This window comes from Peromyscus leucopus, chromosome 5 (assembly GCF_004664715.2).
Source record: "Peromyscus leucopus breed LL Stock chromosome 5, UCI_PerLeu_2.1, whole genome shotgun sequence".
Classification (NCBI taxonomy): Eukaryota; Metazoa; Chordata; class Mammalia; order Rodentia; family Cricetidae; genus Peromyscus; species Peromyscus leucopus.
In genome coordinates, this window is record NC_051067.1 from 49,468,768 (window position 1) to 49,488,412 (window position 19,645).

Genomic DNA, 19,645 nt, shown 5'->3' on the forward strand with positions numbered 1-19,645 from the left:
TGAATTGTATATCAATAACCATAATCAACCCCATCTTTAGCTGAGGATTGTTCCAAAATGTTACTGCAATGCTGTTCCTGTGAGTGACAGGATTATTTCTCCCACTGCAGCATCTTGGCCAGGCTCAGGCTTTGTTGATGATATCCCACATCACAGAGATGAAAGGAATATCAAGTAGAAATTGGCACAAGAAATAAGCATATAGTCAGAATGTTGACAGAACCGATAGCTTTAAACAAAAATCAAGCATAAGCTCTCTATCAAGCTTCAAACATGTACTCAGATTCCTAAGTTGTTCTACAAATGAGATGCACAGGATACATGGGATACATGGATGCTTCATGTGTTTGAAGTTTGAATAGGACCATAGCTCCCCATTTTTTGAGGAAAGCTGCCTCTTCACTTAGTTTACTGATGCCATAGTAACTTGGCAAGACTAGTTAGCAAGGTAGTCACATGTTGGTTATTAACCACCACTTCTGAATCAGTCTGAAACTATACTTTGAGGCTTCAGAGCAGCTCCCAGCTGGATTAGCCCCCTAAACCAATCAGAATATCAACCCAAATGATGTACCATTAATCTAAGAATGTCTTTCAAGTACATGCTTGATGTTACATGACAGTCCTGTGAGAAAAGAGTCTACCCCTAAGTGTTTGGATTATGTGACTGGTCCTTTGTATTTCTTTCAAAGTAAGCCACCAAAACATCACAGAGTAACATTATTCCATGGGTAAGTGTCTGGTCTGCTCACATATGGAATAATCCAGGGTTTTCAGGAGAGCAACATCATGGTTTGGGTGTTAATGAATTAAATCCGATTAACTAACAAGTGTTGGACATGCATGATAATTTACCCAGGCTTGCTTTCTGGGGAAAATTTTCAGTATAAATTTACATGGCTGTTTGGGTAATTTCTACTTGAGTATGTTTTTTTAAGTATTGCTTCTTAAATATGTATTTATCATTTACTAACTGATAACTTTGTTGACAAAGATCAGAAAACCATTTCATTATGTTAGATTTTATTTAGAACTCAATTCTCAAAGTTAAATGATTATTAAGTTGTATTTATTAAGGTGTTGAATGTGTATTTTATTCTTTATTCATAGATACATTTGATATTCATAAGTCTTAACATTTATCAATAGACCCATTCATCAATTGCACATGCGGGACATGAATAGGATAAATATTTATTGAAATAATAAAGGATTCAAGAATAAATATTGTCAAACAATAAAGCATAAGTTTATTAATTACTTTTCCCTGTAGGCCAAATTAGTAGCATTTTATAATGTTATCTATATGGAGGACTAATATCAGAAAGTGTTAACACATAACTGATTCTATGAAATTAAGCTAAAAGTGTGGCAGATCAGAAATCAACAGTGTTGTTCATTCATAGTTTAATAAACACATTTTAAAAAGGCAACATAATTCCTAAGAAAAAATTATAAGAGAAAAGCATGGCTTCAAACGTAGTGAGTGTTGGTTTGGGTTTGTTTTCATTTTCTCGTATAATCTATTGTCATCATCTTTGAATATATTTTAACTAACATATCTTATTATTTTTATTTTTATATTAACACAATAAATGATGTCTGAGTTTGAGATGAATAGATAGAACATGATATGCTTGACTTACATTGTTTGGAAATGTGAAGAAGCAATCCTTTGTTACAACTATTTTTTAAGTTATGAGTTGAATGGAATTCGAGTATTACTCATCTGTGAGTAAATATAATACATTTGCCTGTGAATTCTATAAAACACCACGCTCTTTTCCTTTATTTTTATTGTAGCATTACAATTCCTGAGAAGTTGGAATACTTCATTAACAAATATGCAGAACATTCCCATGATAAATGGTCCATGGACAAGGTAAAAGTCAAAAGTGCTGTCAGGATTCCCATCCAAGGCTGTCATTGTGAATGACTGGTCACTGCTCAGTCTTCCCATCCAAGGTTGCCATTGTGAATGACTGAGTGCTGCTCCAATATATCCAACTATGCCAACTTTCTCTTTGTATGTGTATAGTGTATATATTTGTGTATGCATGTCTGTTCATTACATGTTCACATGTAGTGGTCAGAGTCTGACTTCATTGACTGTATCACTCTCTCTTTTATTTCCTTTAAGACAGGGTCTTCAGTGACTCTAGAACTTTCCATTTCAGCTAGATGGATCTGTCCATCTCCACTGCCCCAAGTTCTGGGATTTCAAATGTGTACCACCATGCCATATTTGTTTTCACTAAGCTGCATCCCTAGCCTCAACTTTCTCTTTTAAAAAGAGAGCTACATCCAACTTAGTAATGGGCATTTAGTTACAAGCTGTTCATGTTAATACTTAGCTAGTTTCTCTATAGTAAAAATGTGACTTAATCTGGAAATTTTAACATTTCTAAACATCAGTTCATTAAATTTTGAGTATCATTTCTAAATGTGTATTGTTTGTGGGGTAAAGGGTAATGACCACTAGAGGTTTCAGGAAGAAGTGGTGATACCACAATCAGAACTTAACTTTTAACCACATTTTTGTTTTTTGTATGCAATTTTAATTAGATGAACAATACTGAAAATCCGTGTGTATGTGTATGAGTTGTACATGAGAGTACATGTTGGTTTGATGTGCATGTGTCAATCTGGGTGCATATGCATATTCCAGTTTGAGTGCTCATGCACGTGTGTGTGTGTGTGTGTGTGTGTGTGTGTGTGTGTGTGTGTGTGCGCGTGCGCGCGCACGCATGAAGAGGCAGAGGTTGATGTTAGGATATTTGCCTCTATCACTGAGCCCAGAGTTTATTGATTGGCTAAACTGGCAGAGAGCTCCAGAATTATTCTTGCCTTTGTTCTCTCCAATTACACACATGCACTAGCTACCACATCCAGCTTTTCACACTGGTGTTGTGGATCCAAACTCAGATCTTCATTCTTGTACAGCAAGCATTTTACCAAAATGAAGCATCTCCCCCACATCCTAGAAGAGTCTTAAGCTTTGGTGATTATGTACTTTCTATACACCTATCCAAGCAGATAGCTCACCAAAAATAGGATACATGTACAGAATGGTGTCCCCAAGGAAAAACAGTACAATGAGCAAACTCAATGAGTTGCATCCTATCAATTGATTCTCATTTCTGTTGAGTTTAGTTTCAGTTTGAGAAGGAATGGTGATTAGAAGTTTGTCAGAGAAACTGAATTAACATGGAACAAAAATCTAGCATGCACATGTATAGCCCTGAAGTGAAAAGCAGGTGCCCCAAAGGATGCTAATGTCCTGAGATAAGTCAGTGGCACGCATGTCTCTTTCCTAGTTCGATGTCTATTGCTGTGATAAACACTGTGACCAAAAGCATCTTGGGAGGAAGGGGATTATTTAGCTTATGTCCTTTTCATAGTTGATCATTGAGGGACAATACAGCAGGAACTCAAGTAGGACAGAGGCAGGAACCAGGGATGAACACTTGCTCCTCATGGTTTGCTCAGTTTGCTTTCATATACAACTTGGAAACATGTACCCATGGATGGCACCACCCACAGTTAACTGGACCCTCCCATATGAATCAGTAATAAAAAAAAATGCCCCCTGCCACATGCACTTAAGCCAGTCTGATGGTGGCAAATCTTCAGCTGAGGTTCCCCCTTCCTTGGTGTCCCTGGTTTGTGTCAAGATGACAAAAAGTACCCAGGACAGTCTCATGCTCTGTTCCCCACTGTACTACAACCACCTCTTTCTTTCTCATAGAGATACTTTTCTGTCTGTATTATGATCATGTGACTCTGTGTCCTAGAAATCAACAGTCTTATCAGGAAAGTCACTCAAGAGTCACTCTCATACAGTAACTCCACTGAACACTGTGTGGATAGAGTAGGGAAGAGTGAGAGATGCCTTGGGAAGGGAGTCCTGAACTGATCCAATCTAGCTACGTGGACTTTTAGAGCTAATGGTTGTATGGACAAATGAGGCTAAACCCAAATGGTCAAATTATTGCAGGATGAATCCATTGACAGACAGTGGGATACAGAAATGAGCAAGTAGGAAGTGTTATTCTGAGGTAGACATGCATCACAGATCAGGGCTTAAGATGTGTCCAAATAATTAACACCAGTCTTTGGTCCCTATAGCCTCTCTGTGGGGGATTAAGCATGGGCACAGTTATAGACCTGGTTTGTTGTAGGAAGACAGGGTGCATTTAATCTCTGGTCAAAGGAACTCATTCCAAGTGTCTACTGAAAATGACACTAAGAGGGGAACTCTGAAGTTAGGTAACATTTAGACCTCAGTCAGGCTGAAGTGGTGCAGGCTTCTAATTCCAGGTACTTGGGAATCTGAGGCAGGAAAATTTTAATCCCAAGACCTGCCTTGGAACACAGAGGGCATTCAAGGCAATTTATCAAGATGTTGTCTCAAAATAGAAAGTGAAGAGTCCTGGGAGTACAGCTCAGTGGGAGACAGCTTGCCTGCTGTACACAAAGCCTGGCTTCAGACCCGGCCACACCAAATAGACAGTAGGCCATAATCATTTTCTTAACCCACTTTAGGGTTATTTTACCAAATAGTTGCTAAGCACATGTGTACCTAAAATACCAAAATTAATATGTGTAAAACTATTTTTAATATTTTGTTTGTTTTAGTTGGCGAATGGATGGATTTATGGGGAAATATATTCAGACTCTTCTAAAGTCCAGCCACTAATGAAGCCATATAAACTATTGTCTGAAAAGGTGAGAAGTTGTTTTTTTTCCCTTAAATTTATAAAGTATTATGTTTGGGGACATTTTTGTTTTACATGTATTTGTGTGTGTGAGCATGGGCACTTGTTTGGACACGTGCTCATCGATGTGGTCAGAGGACAACTTGTGAGAGTTGATTCTCTCCTTAGCAGCCTTAGTTGACTAGCACTTCAGCATTTTATGTATCCCTTAATGTTTTTATTTTTTGTTTTATTTATAAATATCCTGTGATAATCAGTTTTTGAATGAAAGCAGTCCATTTCAGAACAAATCATTAAATATTTTGAATTTTCATTTTGGGTTAATGATACCACTAATACTTCAACTTTTTTTCCTCTAGGAAAAAGAAATTTATCGCTGGCCTATCAAGGAATCTTTAAAAACGATGCTGGCTTGGGGTTGGAGAATTGAGAGAACACGGGAGGGAGATAGTATGGCTCTTTATAACCGGACTCGACGCATTTCTCAGACAAGCCAGGTGAGAATCATAGTGACAAATGGATTATTTGTGCTATTTAAACACAATATATATTTATAGTTTAATATATATACATATATTTTTACAATGCTTGTATGTGTATATAATATATAAAATATACACCACATACACTTATAGTTTAATATATAGATATACACATATTTTACATATACATATGTATGTATATATAGCATACATATACATATCCTTCACACACACATACACACACACAGATCAATGTTAGAGATAAAATTAAAAGAATAATTACCTTTCTGTCCTCTTTCATGACTCATATGCTTGTTATCTGAATTTCATTCTTCCTCATCATGTGCTATTTTTTAATAAAAGAGTAATCATAATGATGAAATATTTTGCAATAGAGCTTAAGATCTATAAGAAGACCCAGGGTTCATGTCTTCCTCCTTGGTTGGACTAAGATAAGGGATAGAATACAGTGAAACTGTGGAAGTTGACAAGTAGATGTATTCGTTTACTGGTTTATTTTTGTGTGTCTGTATCTTTGTATACATATGCACACATGTGAGTACAGCTGCCCACAGCGAACTGAAGAGGGTCTCGGATCCCTGAGAGCTGGAGTTATAGGCAGTCCTGAACCACCTGATTCTCTAATGTGGGTAGTGAGAAATGCAGGCGCTGAGCTGTCTCTCTAGCCTCTCTCTCTCTTTTAAAATTACTAGTTTTTTTTTTCCTTTGAAAATGTCATGCACGTATTCAGTCTCTCCATTCTGGGATGTGGATTGACTGATCTTTTGCAGGTAACCCGGCTGCTGAGAGTTCATGTGTGCAATGGCCAAGTCAGATCCAACAGCCTTTCTTAGTTCTCCACCTCATCTTTTGGTTCCTACAGTCCTGCCCTCTCTCCTGTGATAGTCTCTCAGCCGTGTGTGTGTGTGTGTGTGTGTGTGTGTGTGTGTGCGCGCGCGTGCGCACGCGTAGGGATATGAGTGCTAAACCAGTCATGAACCTGTGTGTTAGCCACTACCCACTGTAAAAGGAACTTCTCAGACCAACGCTGAGAGCAGCGGAAATCTATAGGTATCAGTATAAATATTTATATCCTACTTTTAAAAGCAAAAATGTAGAAATTAGGCAAGTTTGGTCAGTGAAGATTTCCTTGTAAGCCACTAAAGGCTACATGGTACAGTTGTTTAATCTGAGTTGGCCTCTGCTCCTCTTCACAACTGACCAACAAACAGGCTTGTAAATGGTGAGCTCTTCCGCTCTTTATCGCTAACCAGGGTTGGTGGGAAGCTCAAGGCCTCAGTGGCCCTTGGCTGGGGACACACTGCAGGACATGGGATTTATCACATATTTTTAACTTAATAATTAACTTTTTAGAAGGTTTCTCCATGAGGTATTAAGATTAATTATTTAATCATAAGTGATTGTGAGACACTCAAATTTAATTTAATGTGTCCTTGAAATTATCCTGTTGCCTTTACCGCAGGAAACATTGTTTGATGCTTGCCTTAAGGTTTTGAAGGTTCTTTCTGCAGCTTTTAATAAGATGATTCTTTCTTTTTTTTTTCTTTATACACAAATCATCCAGGTGTCTATAGATGCTGCGCATGGGTATAGCCCTCGTGCTATTGACATGAGCAACGTTACACTGTCTCGAGACCTGCATGTGAGTATCCAGGTTTTCACAATAGTCTCTAAAGCTCAGTTATGAAAAGCAAACCAGAACACTTTTGTGAGCATTTTACAGCGTGCGTTGTTTCATTATATGACCAGCCTATAGAGTTTATGGTTATTATACACTCAATCTTTTAGTACCTTAAATGTTGATAACCTAAGTTCATCTGTGGTCTCACCCGATGTGATTTTCGTTACTCCTTGTTGCCGGAAGTGGTCAGCAGTTGCCACTTCCCGTTCTGAGGTCCATGATGTAACTAACCTCTTATCATCCTGCTCATGGACATGAATCTTTCCTGTGTTCAGTATTTTTATGTTGTGTAGACTGACCCCTGTTTAATAATGTCAAGGTCATCAGATTGACTGTCAAAGTAGAGCAGTGCTTGTGTTCAATTATCTTTATTTTATTTTATGATAGCTCCAGACTGTAAGTTCAGTGATACAGAGGAGGCGTGAGGCCTGAAACATAGGAGGAAAGATGATCTCGAGTGCAGCACAGCAGTACCACAGTTAGTGCATGGGGGAAGACATATATGCTATACTAAGAATCTGGTACTGTCTGAGGTTTCAGGTCTCACTGGGGGCCTTGGTGAGCACCACTCAGGATGAAATAAAGGTGGCTACTTACAGCTTTCAAAACAATGTTTCCTTGGGACTGCAGAGATTCATTAGCGATTAAGTGCACTTGCCACTTTTCCAGGGGAACTGAGTATATTCCCAGCAATGTCAGCAGCTCACAAGTGTCCAGCTTCAGAGGATGCAATGCCTTCTTCTGGTCACTGTGTGTTCCTACACACACACACACACACACACACACACACACACACACACACACTGTGGGTGCCTAAAGACACACACACATACACACACATTGTAGGTGCCTGCAGACACATACACACATGTACGCGTACATTGTGGCTGCCTACAGATACACAGAAATTGTGGGTACCTACAGACACATACATACATGTATACACACATTGTGGGTGCCTACAGATACACACACACATACATTGTGGGTGCCTAAAGACACACACACACACACATATTGTGGGTGCCTATAGACACAAACACACATTGTGACTGCCTATAGACACACACACATATACATACACATTGTGAGTACCTACACACACACACACATGCACATACACATAAATATAAGAATGCACGAGAAAAGAGTAAATAAATAATCAGGAATTTTAGGTTGTTCATCTATGGAAATTGGACACATTCCATTTGTCTCATCCGGAGCCCCTGTCTGCTCTGTGTCACTAAGGAATGTGTTTTGAAATGACCATTTTGAATGAAAGATACAATTTATTTTCATAGAGCTTAAATTAGCAAGTTAATATGGAATATTGATCTTGGTGTTAGTTCAAGAGAACCAAGGATATAAATATGAACTTCATGTGCTGATAAAATGTTTGGTTTACTTTTCATTCTTGCTCATGTAGGAACCAATTAAAAAATATTGTAATCTTGACTTTGAAAGAGCACAAGAATATTAGAATTTTTCCCTCAAAATTTACAAGAAAAGATCACATCTGATCTAAGATTTCCCATTTGGTTTAGACAAAGAATGACCTAGAAGTAAAATCTTTGTTCATAGTGTTCTTCTTATTTATTATTTAATAAGGTACAGGTTGGATTATAAAACTTTGAGTTAAAACACAAGTTTGTATTTGTATATCTATTTTCTGTCCACATCCATAAATATTTTGAAGATTCATTGTTGAATTAATAAAAGACATATTTAAGCATAATGAATAAGAAAGGCTGTTTCCATCAAATCCACAGTTTGGTGATATTTAGTGTCTAATTTCTCAAATCATTAAAATTCTATGAATTGGATTTCCAAATGGGAGTTTTCTGTTTGACTGCTTCAAGCTCATCTCAGCATTAATATTCTGCTCTATTCCTTTAAGATAGTGTGTTCCACTTCAGAAGACAGCTTTATCCTTTTTCACTGAAGAATCAATTAACTCTTCAATATTTGGTACGTTGTAGGCTATGGCGGAAATGATGGCTGAAAACTACCACAACATATGGGCCAAGAAAAAGAAAATGGAGCTGGAATCCAAAGGTAGTATTTTCTAGAGATTTCCTAGGATCCAGTGAAGTAGGTACACATTTTTGCTCAAAACCCCACCATATCTTAATAATATAAAAATGTTTCAAACATGCCTGCATCCAGAGTCCAACTTACAACTGTAATTTCCTTTACTGTTAATGTATATTCCTTGTGCATTGGGATTTTAATGTTTTTTCTTTTCCTCTTTTATCTCAAAGCTATCTGGATTTAAACTACTATTCAAGTATCTGAACTGACCACAATCCTCATGTCTAACTAAACTTTTGCCAATTTTGTGCATTTTGCACCCTAATGCAAGCCTTCTCCTTTTGTTTACACTACTTTTGTTATTTCCATTTTCCTGCTTGCATTTGCTCTTTTCTCATTCTCTCTAGCTTTGTTTTTTGTACTGGGGATTGAACTCAAGCATTGTGAATGCTCAGGCACTGCCTTAGGGATGTCTTCTGCCAGGAACATATGTCCTCAGCCTTCTCTTTACCTTTACATTTGAGACTGAGTTACCATGATATTGAGGCCAGCTGTAAACTTACTGTGTAGCCCACGCAGGCTGCAATCTTCTTGCCTCAGGCTCCTGAATAACTGGCCTTCTTTTCTCCTTTTAAGCATTTTTAGATTCATTTCTGTTATTTAATGTGTATATGGGAATGCAGTACCCCTAGAGGCAGGAAGAGGGCATCAGATCTCCTTGAGCTGGACTTGCAGATAGTGGTTGCGATGTGCTGGGAAGCAAAGCTTTCCTCTGGAAGAGCAGTGGGTTCTTTTAACCACTGAGTCATCTCTCCAGTCCCCTTTCTCCTTTTGAAAAAGCATCAAAATGCTAATGAAATATTTTTATAATTTACTTACATAAATACATTATTTAAGCCAATGTATTCTACACTGAATTTCTTGCATTCTTACTCATTCCGCCTTAATTTGTACACATATTATATATGTGTTTGTATATGTGTATGTTTGTATATATTATTTGTATGTATTTGTGTATGTGTGTGCGTGTGTGTGTGTGTGTGTGTGTGTGTGTGTGTGTGTGTGTGTGTGTGATTTCTGTGTGTGTTAAGGTTGGAAGCACTCAGTGATTCAGTATTGAACCTGAAGTTTCATTTCTGCCCATTCTGATTTCTTTTACCATCATCAGATCTGTTTGTAGATGTATCCACTTTAGAAAAACCTGAAGAAAAAATTTTATTTCACTCACCCTGGTGTTTCGTACTCTTTCTGTGCATGTGAGGAGTGTATGAAAGATTCAGGGAGAATAAGAGACCATAATAGAAATGTGTATCATTAAGAGAAATAGGAGTGAGGCCTGGGAAAATAGTTCAGGACTTCCTTGTATACATAAGGCCCTGAGGTTAATCCCCAAACATGCTAATAGATGAGATAGAAAAGGAGAGGAGTTAAAGTCCTGAGACTAGAACCAATGCTCCAATATCAGTGGCAAGGGTTTAGGCTTACATTTCTTTCTTCTCCACTTTCACCATCACTTGGAATATTTTGCACTGTGGTGCTCTGCCATGGAGACAAGGGTTGAACTTTCCTTGCCTTCTCATATGAACGAGTTCACAAGTCAGAGTGAGTACTGGTATGTTTTGGGTAGCATCCTTGGAACTCCTGCATCCTCTCAGCTTTCTGTTGAGCTGCCCCTTTTCCCCCTACATAGCACACCTACACCTACATGACCAGTGGGGGGAAAATGAGGGATGAAAGAACAGTCACACTGCTATTTAGAGGTACTCTTGCCCCTCCTTATGAGTTCTTTTGTTTTGTTTTTGAGACAAAATCTCATATAGCCCAGGGTGGCATTGAACTTGATATATAGCTAAGGATGATCTCAATCTCCTGATCCTCCTGACACCACCTCCAGGTGCTGGAATTATAGGCATGTACTCCATATCTGACTGATTCTCATAATTTTTTTTATGTTATCCTACTTTCTACAAGTTCTAAACATATAGGATATCCAGGCTCTTGCTAGAAGCTACTGGCTGAAAGCTTTTAATTTTTCAAATATTAGATACTTAATAATGGTCAACTTTAAACTTAGCAAGTCTATGTATTTGTGTGTGTGTGTGTGTGTGTGTGTGTGTGTGTGTGTGTGTGTGTGTGTGTGTTGTATATTTAGATGCATGATGTGATCTGGAAGGTGCCACAAGAATTTCTTATTTTGTCCTTGGGACAAAAAAATTAAGCATCACCCAGGAGTTGTATCTGCTTTATTGTCTATTACCACTCCTCAAATTTAGGCTCCATGTGAATAAAGAATGCCCTTGGCCTTTTTCCTTCCATGGTGACAGCACCTGTAACCAGCACTTGGTATTATAAATATGTGTATTTTCAGGTTTGAAATGCTTTTTAGAAGGCCCAAGTACCATTGTCTGGATGTCATCTCAGAGTATATTGTCTTACTGTTCTCTTAGGAGGAGGAAACCACCCCCTGCTGGTGCCCTATGACACACTGACAGCCAAAGAGAAAGCCAAGGACAGAGAGAAGGCCCAGGATATCTTCAAGTTTCTACAGATCAGTGGTTATGCTGTGTCCAGGCAAGTGTACACTCATCTCATGTTCTTTCTAAATGCTCTTTGGGATTCCAACTGAAAATAAGTTCAGTGACCTGACTAAACCTTGGGGCCACTGGATAGTATGTTCAAAACACACATCCTAGCTTCCCTTCTGTTGCTGTGGTAAAGCATCTGGCCAAAAACAGCTTAGAGGAAAAAGAATTTATTCTCTTTTACAGTTCTAGGTGGCAGTCCATCTTTAGTGAAGACACAATGGCAGGAGTGGAAGCTGTTAGTCCCATCACTGTCAAAAGCAGAGAAAAGTGAATGCACACATAATTAGTGCTCAGCAAACCTTTTTTCCCTTTATGAAGCCCAGGAATCTACAACATGGAATGATGTCATGTTGTTGTTGTTTTTACTCTTTGCTCTTTTGGAGGGCCCACTACCCAGCTCCTAAGTAAATATACATGGAGACCAATTATTACTTATGAAAGCCTGGCTTTAGCTTGACTTGTTTCTTGTAAGATTTTCTTTAATTATCCTGTCTACCTTTTGTCTCTGTTTTTTTTTTTTTTACCTTTCTATATTTTTGTATACCTTTTTCTTTTCTTGTCTGGCTATGTGGCTGGGTGACTGGACCCTTCTTTTCTTGTTCCTCAAATTTTTTCTCCCAGATTTTTCCTTCTATTTATTTTGTCTGCCTGCCAGCCCTGCCTATCCTTTCTCCTGCCTCACTATTGGCCATTCAGCTCTTTATTAGACCAATCAGGTATTTTAGACAGGCAAAGTAACACAGCTTCACAGAATTAAACAAATGCAATTTAAAAGAATGCAACACATCTTTGCATCATTAAACAAATGTTCCATAGCATAAACAAATTTAACACATCTTAAAATAATATTCCACAATAATACTGCCCACTTTCAAGGTTAGTTTTCCTACATCAATTAGGTCAACCAAGGCAGTCCCCTAACAGACTTACCCCCAGGCCAACCTGGTCTAGACAATCCCCCATTGAGATTGTTTTCCTAGGTGACTCTGTTGTGTCAAGTGGACAGTTTAATTATCACAGCTCATGCCAGAGACAGCAATGCCCTTAGCTGTTTGTTTCTTTTACAACTTCATTCAATCTCCATCCATTATTTCAGCAAAATCTCTAAGCAAATGAAAAAAAGAAGAAAAAAGAACCATACCCTACTTGAATAAATGCAGCATTTTGACATGTAGTATTAGAATGATTCATTTTAATTTTATATTGGATGCTGTAGCTGGAAGTTTTCTCTGGTCCCGCCCAGCCCGGTGGTCCCTCAGCCACTTATAAAATAATCACTCAGAGATTTATATTATTTATAGACTGTATGGTCCATGGCTCAGGCTTCTCACTAGCTAGCTCTTATAATTTAACCCATTTCTATTAATCTATAAGTTGCCATGTGGCCATGACTTACTGGTATTTTCATATCTTGCTTCTCCTCTGGTGGCTCACAGAGTCTCCTTCCTCTCCTTTCTCCTCCCACTATCTCTCTTGGATTTTCCCACCTGGCTCCATCCTGCCCTGCCATAGGCCAATGCAGCTTTATTTATCAACCAATCAGAGCAACACATATTCACAGCATACAGAAAGACATCCCATAGCACTTCCCCTTTTCTGTCTAATCAAAAAGGAAGGTTTTATTTTTAACCTAGTAAAATTGCATATAGCAAAACAGTTATCAAGCAAGAATTACAGTTGCAATATGTAGTCTATTTATATTTGGCAAATTCAAACAAAATATTCTATTTATCTTATATTTGTGAGTCAAGGTTTCATATCTAATTTACCTTTTAAAATAACCAAGGAAAATTATAACTATCTAGTCTTCAACTACATCAAAGATACAGTTTATAGGATAGAATATTACCTAAGTAAACAGGAAGTGCTTTGTAAGCAACTTCCAAAAATCTAGAATGACAGAGACAGCTGGCTACCTGAACAATTACCCAAAGTTCCTCTGCAACATTGGGGTATCCAACTTCAGTCTATAGGTCTAGAGTCTCTCAGTCACTTTTTCTGTGTCCTGTAGAGTATCTGGCAGTCTCCTCTGCAAAGCAGGAACCTGAAGGCAAAACAAATCACCCTGTTTTGGCAAAGTCAGTGTTCATTTTCCTATGGGTACTGTTATGTCCATTTTATACAACATTTTGCCAGTCAGGCCAGGCAAGAACAGTTTCTTGCCCAAATGGCCACTTCTGCCAAGAAGAAGATAAACTCCATATGGAGTGTCTTTGATTCCCATCTTTCTCTTTGAAGTAAATCAGTGCTTCCAGGAGCAGACATGTCTCACTGTCCAGAAAGTCTAAGTTTTTAAAACATTTTAAATGCCATATTCTGTAGGTATTTAAAGTGTTTGAAGATTACCTACCTAATTGAAATATATCTATGCATACCTAGAAAACTTAACTAATGTGACTATAAGTTTGAGTATCATGGATGACTAATTATTAATCTGCATTTCTTAATTATGCATTATAATTTCAAATGAGCTACACAAACATAATACCTTAAGTGAGAGTAGAAATATACATACGGTATAACAATATTAACTTTAAATTTGTAATAAACTAAAATCTATAGCAATGTAAAACATTTTAAACAGGTTGTTGCTCTTTAAAAGTAGGTTCAATCTACCCTTTTATCCTATCATATCTATATTATCCCCTTTTCTTTTTTTAGAAAGAGATTGTATTTATAATCAATCCCCTTTAAATAAAAATAAACATTTATAAACAATATTTTGGGATATAATATATATATATTATATTATATATACAATATAAACAATATTTGGGCATAGCTTCTCATACTACTTCCTGATGGATGGGGGCACTGGTAATCTTATGGGGATCCTGAGAAAATTAAGAATTATCGTCCAGTCCTAACTGGAATAGTCTGTGAAGCTGCATTGTCTGAGCCAGTTGCCTTGAAGCTGTTCTGGATGTTGGATCATCTGGGCCATGGTGTCACCGGAGACATTTCAGGAGGTCTTGACTGATCAAACCATATTAGCCTGGAAGCAATCCATAGGTTCTCATCTTCTGTGGAAACAAAAGCAGAACCACTTTTCTAAAGCAACATATCCTTAGACACAAACTTTGAAGTCAAGATACCTTTAAAATATATGTATTGCCTTAACTCAGTAGCCTTTACAATCAAATGTCTTTCTGTAGTTAAAAATCCCAAAGACAATATAATCCAGATTCTCTTTGTAATTTTCATCTTTATGTGGCTTATTTTTTATATTATTCTTATTGTCTCTTTAAAGACTTTATTTTTTAAAACTATCTACTTCTTTATATAACTGTCTATCCTCCTTTTCCTTTTTCTTCTAAGCCTATGTACATGTTTACACATACTATAAATAGTTTGGATTTTATTCCATCTGAATCTGTCTCGTTGTGAATCTATAATCCTTCTCTGACCAAGAGAGATTTTTAACTGATAAGCTGTGTAACTAGGACCAGCAGCCTTGGCTACTGACTCCACCCACCTGAGTTTTTCAACATGGTGGGGGTACCCAGGAGAGTCATGCTTACCCTGCTAACTCTGGGGTTCATGCTGCCATCAGGGAGCATGCAGCTGGCCCATAAACCCTTTTTGTCTGTATGAGTAAAAGCTAAATCTACCATGCAGTGCACTGCACTGCTTGGAGATACCACTGTGTACCATGGCAGGAATCCACCATGCTGCACTCAAGCCCACATGTCATGGTGTCTCTGTACCTTGGCATCCCTATATCTCAGCCCACATGAGACAAAAAGTAGAAAGCTGTTCTTAGCTGAATTTTAGAATTTCTTTTTAAGTTCTGTCAAGTTTTAGGTGGAATTTGAGCTAACACATTGGGCAGCCAAATACAGCTAGAAGTTTTCTCCAGTACCACCCAGCCGCGTGGTCCCTCAGCTACTTATAAAATAATCATTCAGAGGCTTAATATTAATTACCAATTGCATGGCCTATGGCAGGCTTCTTGCTAGCTAACTCTTATAACTTGACCCATTTCTATTAATCTATAAGGCCAAATGGATTTATTTATCAACCAATCAGAGCAACACATATTTACAGCATACAGAAAGGCATCCCAACAGCAGGATATAAAGTATTCCTTATAGGTAAACCCCTCTTTTGTCATTAGCTCTAAGAAAACTATGTTGCCTTCAATTTTATACATAATTTTTAAAATAAAATTTATCTTCTGAGAGATCACACACACACACACACACATACACACACACACATATGTATATACTTCAGTGTTTATTTTTGTTGTTTTAGAGGGTTCAAGGACCTGGATCTGGACACACCTTCCATTGAGAAGCGATTTGCTTATAGTTTCCTGCAGCAGCTGATCCGCTATGTGGATGAGGCTCATCAGTACATCCTGGAGTTTGGTATGTAGTTTCTCTCTCTTTTTTTCTTTTTCTTTTTTTTCCTTTTATTTTATTTTACAATACCATTCAGTTCTACATATCAGCTACAGATTCCCTTGTTCTCCCCCCTCCTGCCCCCCCCCGTCCCCTTCCCCCCAGACCACCCCTCATTCCCACCTCCTCCAGGGCAAAGCCTCCCCTGAGGACTGAGATCAACCTGGTTGACTCAGTCTAGGCAGGTCCAGTCCCCTCCTCCCAGACTGAGACAAGCATCCCTGCATAATCCCCAGGTTTCAGACAGCCAGCTCATGCACTGAGTACAGGACCTGGTCCCACTGCCTGGATGCCTCCCAAACAGATCAAGTCAATCAACTGTCTCACCTATTCAGAGGGCCTGATCCAGTTGGGGGATCCTCAGCCTTTGGTTCATAGTTTATGTGTTTCCATTTGTTTGGCTATTTGTCCCTGTGCTTTATCCATGAACAGCCTGGTCATGAGTGGGAGTAATGAAGGGTGAGGGTCGAGGGAAAGAGAGCCTGTGGGAGTGGGAGATCCCAGCTGGATCAAGAACAGAGAGGGAGAACAAGGAATAGTAGTTTCTCTTACTGCTCATTGTCCAGCTCTTGCTGTTCCTCGTGTTTGAAGTGTCAGGGTGTCCACATTCCATCGATCTCAGTACAAAGGAGTACATAACAGCCAGTAACCACGTTTCTGGAGAGTGGGTTGAACTTGAAAACTTTAAAATAGCCATATAGTGTTATATGAGTGCACATGAATTTTTTGGACACTAACAGAGTTTGGTTATTTCTAAAACTTCAATATTCTAAGTTTGTAATCACATTCTAGTACAAAAAATGTTTTTTTCCCTGAATCAAACATGTCAAACCAGGATAAAGATTGTTCACAGTTTGAACCTCTTGGTATTTAACATAAAATTGTATTTGAAATTTTTTTCTTAGTGCATATTTCCAAAAAGAACTTTTCATTTATTTGTTTTGTTTTTGAGGTAGGGTATCACTATATAGCTAGCCCTGGCTGGCCCTGAACTTGCTATAGCAATGAGGCTAGTCTTGGATTCACAGAGATCTACTTGCCTCTGCCTCCTGAGTTCTGGAATTAAAGGCTTGTGCCATCACACCTAGCTAAGAACAGCATTTTCATACTGAAAATTTGAATACTCTGGTGATGAGAATTTCATTAAGGGGCCTTTCTGTGCCACTGCACAGTTATTTTACAAAGGTGGAGAAAATTGTAAGCTAGGGGACCTCATAATAAAAACATTAACATCTCTGCTTTACATTTTCTTCCTTCATTTCTATTCCCATTTCATTTCTGCTAGTGTGGTTCTGTTCTCTCCAAACCTGTTCATATTATGTCAACATGTTAAGTGTAAAAAGGGATATTTCTTACCCTTCCTGAAATATTTGGTGATTTGACTGTGCACAAAGCCATTTTGATATATTTTACCCCTTATAAAGACATTTGCAAGATAGGATACTGGAGGTACGTTCCATGTAATACCAGCTACATGGGAGGCTGAAGCAGCAAGATGGCAAGTTCAGGGCCAACCTGGGCTACAGATTGAGGTCAAGGCCAGCCTAGGTAACATAGTGGGACTCTGCCTCAAAATAAAAATAGACAGAGGGCTGGAGATGCTGTCCACTGGTACAGCACTTGCTGAACATGTATTGGGTTCTTTGTTCTATCCCCAGGACCAAGGGGAAAAATTCAAGTGTACAACAAACAAACAAACAAACAAACAAAACCAAAAAGCCAACCAACAAAAAAAATCCCACATTCTTTTTCTTGTTCTGATATCATAAAATATCATGTCTTCCATGAAAATTACCCTGATTTTCTAAGATTAGCTAAAGCATATATCATCATCCTATTTCTAATTGCAAAAGTTCTTTTTTTTCTGGCACAAGTCAGTTTGAGTCTTTTAAAATCTGGATGCTTATGTTCATCTCTGAACTTTTAGGTTCATACAAAGTTATGCATATTGACAGAATTGCTGTAGATTGTTATTACCTCTCCTGTGTATATAAGCATGGGCCTTTTCTGTATGCATGAAGTGGGTAATAGAGACTGTATTCCAAGCCAATGTGCTAAGGTCAATCAATTACTAACCTTATATCTTTCTTTCAACCCTGGGGAAAACAAGAGTGGTTTTTCCTCACATAGGAAATCCTTTTTTGACATAGGTCAGGTTATCTTTGCTCTCTAGTGGAATCCTAATTTTGCAGCTGAGTATTCACATTGCTGAAGTTAGCCTGAACACTTTGTTTGGCATTTTCTTTCAGTTTGGTGGGATGATACATTTAGGAAGACATTTTAAGCTATGCATTTTGTATGAATTTCTTAAAATGTTGGAAGTTCTACATGGACCTAAGAATCTCTTCCTGTCTACAGATGGTGGGAGCAGAAGCAAAGGAGAACATTTCCCATATGAGCAAGAAATCAAGTTCTTTGCCAAAGTACAGTATATGACATGTCTTGTTTCAGCTTCCGTGTGTGTGTGTGTGTGTGTGTGTGTGTGTGTGTGTGTGTGTTTACAAAATGGACTTATTAGATCATCGCTACTTTTTATAATACACTTGTCTATAAATGCTCCTCTTTCTATAACTATATACTCCCTGGCACAGAAACACCTGCTTGGCTCATGTGAGATGGGTCTGTTTGTGGTGTTCTTGGTCAGCACTTACCTTACACTCACGCAGCTCTCCCCATTGTGTCTGTCACATGACTTAGTTATGCCCCAACCCCCACCCCCAAAAAATCCAAGTTCTAATTCTTAGGCCTTTTTTTGTGTGAAATAGAAATAGCAACCCGATTTCTTAACATTTTGTACATCTTCTGTTAGGCAATAAGCTTAACTGTGTATGAATGACTATATTGCTTTGGCCATAAATTCTGTGTTGTGGGGTCTTAATCTTGCTCTTTCACAAGCTGAGGCTCAGAGGATAAATTGCTCAAAGGAAGAGTATCAAGGGTTCTCCATATTGCCGGGGAATTCATCACTTCCTTCAGCCAACGAGGGATGGAGATTAAGGAAAGTGTGGCCTTGCCACTAGGCTCCTTTACTTCCTTAGCTGTGTCAGGCAGTAGACTGGCCTGGGGACTGTCACAGATACCTTAGTGTCCCTTGTGTAAGTGTACCTCTTAACAACACCTTGCAGTTAAGCTGAAGGCTCACTGCTACTGACAGTTTTTTTTTTCCAGTATACTTGTATCGGTGATATTTCAGATCATTTTCTATAAACACATTTGGTAAATTTTCAAATGGCATGTTTTTTGAATGATTAATATCTGCTTTTGGTTCTGTTTTCAGAGTTACACCTTTTACTGAATCTCTCATCTATTCTTTCTACTCTATATAGGATTTATAGTTTGATCCAGTCATCTAAAGATGTGGTTTATGCCAGGATGTTAGTAATAGATGGATAGATAGAAGATAGATTGTCAGATGACAGAGAGATAGATCAGATTCTATAATCAGTTCCAGCCACTACATGATTGTAATCCCATCTTGACACCCAAATATCAGAAATGATATGTATTCATGTCACTAATATATCTTTAAACTGCCGACTTATCCAGCACCCTTAGTTGTTGCTTAGAGATGTTTACTGTGACTTAATTTCATTCTCCATTTTGATTGAGTAACTACTGTCTGCCAGCTAGTATATTCAGGCTCTATTATGACTTTCAAGAGAATGATAAAATTGTGTATTTAGTCATTCATTATAAATGTTTTATGCTACAAGGTAGGATA

General features: G+C 38.1%; 1 protein-coding gene across 1 annotated transcript in view; it reads left to right on the top strand.

Moving 5' to 3' along the window:
• Ryr2 (ryanodine receptor 2) overlaps positions 1 to 19,645 on the top strand; it is a 593,927-nt gene that overhangs the window by 430,678 nt on the left and 143,604 nt on the right. The window contains 8 exon segments of the mRNA XM_028859656.2: positions 1,804 to 1,882; positions 4,639 to 4,728; positions 5,078 to 5,215; positions 6,786 to 6,863; positions 8,882 to 8,957; positions 11,381 to 11,504; positions 15,776 to 15,891; positions 18,283 to 18,347. Of these exon segments, the coding sequence (XP_028715489.1) occupies positions 1,804 to 1,882; positions 4,639 to 4,728; positions 5,078 to 5,215; positions 6,786 to 6,863; positions 8,882 to 8,957; positions 11,381 to 11,504; positions 15,776 to 15,891; positions 18,283 to 18,347 (766 nt within the window).